Raw genomic sequence first — 2733 nt, 5'->3', positions numbered from 1 at the left:
TCTGTTTATTAAAACCCGGTTTATCGTATGCTTTTAACGTCTCTTAAAATGGACATTGGGTCACAACGTTCGTATTTCATAATCGTCAGTCACTTGACACTTCGTTATCTTGTCGTACTACCGTACGCCCGTTTAACAATATTATTGTTATTACTCCCCGTATTTAGTATTATAAGTATTTTATTATTTATTTTATTCAAAATGGCTAGAGGGTTACGTGAACATGAAATTTTTGATTTATTGTGTGATGGTCATGTATCAGAATTAGATTTTTCGGACGAAGAAACGGAAGATCAGTTCGATAATGATGAACTGCAACAATTATTAAATGATTTTGAAGAATGGGATGACCAAGACGAGCTGAATGAAACAAAAAGTGAGATAATTGCTAACCAGACTAGTATTAATTTTAATGTAACTGAAAAAAAAATATAAAATGGGATAGAGTTCCTTTTTGTCCACCTGAATTAAAATTGAAAGATTTAGAAGAAAGAAATTATCCACCAGAAATTCCTTCTATAACTGATTATTTTTATAAATATTTGAATAATGATATATTTGAAAAAATTGTGTATTATACAAATTTACATGCCATACAAAATTCGCAAACTAGATATAAACCCACCAACTGTAATGAAATAAAAAAGTTCATTGGGGTTCATTTGATAATGGGCTGTTTAAAGTATCCGCGTGTTCGTTTATATTGGGAGAATGCTACTGCTGTGAATATTATTATTGAAAATATGTCCAGAGATCGATTTTTCACATTACGTAGAAATTTTCATTTAATCGATAATACAGAAATTCCAAAAAATAATATAGATAAATTTATAAAAGTTCGTCTTTTATACGACGCAATTAATAAAAAATGTAATAGTTTGCCGGTTGAAAGAAGGTTAAGTATCGATGAACAAATGGTTCCCTATAAAGGACATTTGCAAATGAAGCAATATGTAAAAGGTAAATCCTGTCCGTGGGGTATAAAAGCATTTTTGCTATGTGGTGAAAGTGGTATGGTTTACAATATACTGCTTTATACTACTGAACTAGATACAAGGACACAAAAAAAATTTGGTCTAGGCGCTAGTGTAGTATTACATTTAACAAAACACCTTGAAAAAAATAGGCAATTCCTTTTTTTTGATAATTTTTTTTCAACGTTTAATTTATTTGAACAGTTGCAAGCCAACCAAACATACTCTGTTGGTACTATTCGTACTAATAGATTCGCAAATCCACCCTTATTAACCGATAAACAATTAGCCAAAATGGGGAGAGGTACAGCCTTAGAAATTTCAACTAATATGGAAAATTGCAATTTATGTATGGTGAAATGGTATGATACAAGGTCTGTTACCTTAGTTTTCAATTATATAGGATCCAGACAGTTGGACACTGTAAGACGTTGGGATAAAAAATTAAAAATGTACTTCAATATTGAAAGGCCGAAAATAATAACAGCATACAATACATTAATGGGTGGTGTCGATAAGGTAGACCAACTCATCAGTTATTATCGAACATTTATACGTTCAAAAAAATTGACACTACGAATGATTGTAAATGCTTTCGATCTAATAGTTGTTAACTGTTGGATACAATATAAAAAAGACGCTGACCATTATAACATAAATAAAAATAAAAGAAAAGATCTGCTACATTTCAGAATGGCACTTGCGGAAAATCTCATAAAAGTATGCCAAAATGTACCAATAAAACGTAGGGGAAGACCTCGTGCAGATACAGGAGATAATAATGAAGTTTCAACGATACCCAAAGTACGAAAAGTCGATTCCAGTCAGCCAACAGATGATGTGCGAAAAGATAAATTTGATAATTTTCCTGAGTTTGATGCAAAAGGCCACACTTCGAGATGCAAAAATCCTGCATGTAAAAGAATAACGCACATATTTTGCATAAAATGTAATATCCACTTATGTCTTGATGGTACAAGTAATTGTTTTTATGATTTCCATCAGTAAAATGTTAACGAAAGTTATTTTTATTTTTTTTTTATATAATATGGGTAATATATAAAATATTATTATTATTTATTTTTTTTTTTTTATCACAGGTAATACACACAAAAATTTGTTTTTATAAGTATAAATATATTTCTTTTATTATATTATATTGCAAATTATACTTATTAATAATTGTTTATATTTTAATATTTTTTGTTACCATAGTGAACCAATGTCACTTATAGAGGACATACTTTTTTATGGGTAATATATAAAATATTATTATTATTTTTTTTTTTTTATCACAGGTAATACACACAAAAATTTGTTTTTATAAGTATAAATATATTTCTTTTATTATATTATATTGCAAATTATACTTATTAATAATTGTTTATATTTTAATATTTTTTGTTACCATAGTGAACCAATGTCACTTATAGAGGACATACTCCTAAGTCCGTCAAAAATTAAAAAACATTTTTTTTTTAACGTTTTATTTTTATTAGAGTCCATAGTAAAAGGAATATGCAAAAAAAAAATTTATTGTGATAGAAGTTAACTTGGGTCTGAAAGGGTTAAAGAAAATATTTTTTTGTAATTATAGTATAACGAGCCACTGTTTTTTGGGAACTCGAGCCTTATGTGTTTTCCATCCACCTATAATTATATTATTTCATATTAAAGTGTATTATAGAGATTTATGTAAAATTAACTGGTAAAAATTGTTCGGTAGGTACATTCAGAGCAACCACAAGGGGGGGGGGGG

General features: G+C 28.6%; 1 protein-coding gene across 1 annotated transcript; it reads left to right on the top strand.

Moving 5' to 3' along the window:
- Positions 1-201: 201 nt before the first annotated feature.
- Positions 202-1890, top strand: LOC112591319 (piggyBac transposable element-derived protein 3-like; the record flags this gene model as incomplete). The annotated part of the gene is made up of 3 exons (XM_025335092.1): positions 202-376; positions 802-1088; positions 1179-1890. Coding segments are annotated over exons 1-3 (1174 nt in total), but the record flags the coding sequence as incomplete, so codon positions are not given.
- Between the last annotated feature and the right edge of the window lie 843 nt (positions 1891-2733).

This window comes from Melanaphis sacchari, unplaced genomic scaffold (assembly GCF_002803265.2).
Source record: "Melanaphis sacchari strain LSU unplaced genomic scaffold, SCAv2.0 Contig1310_pilon_pilon, whole genome shotgun sequence".
In the NCBI taxonomy this organism is placed as follows: domain Eukaryota; kingdom Metazoa; phylum Arthropoda; class Insecta; order Hemiptera; family Aphididae; genus Melanaphis; species Melanaphis sacchari.
This window is presented reverse-complemented; position numbering and strand designations above follow the sequence as displayed.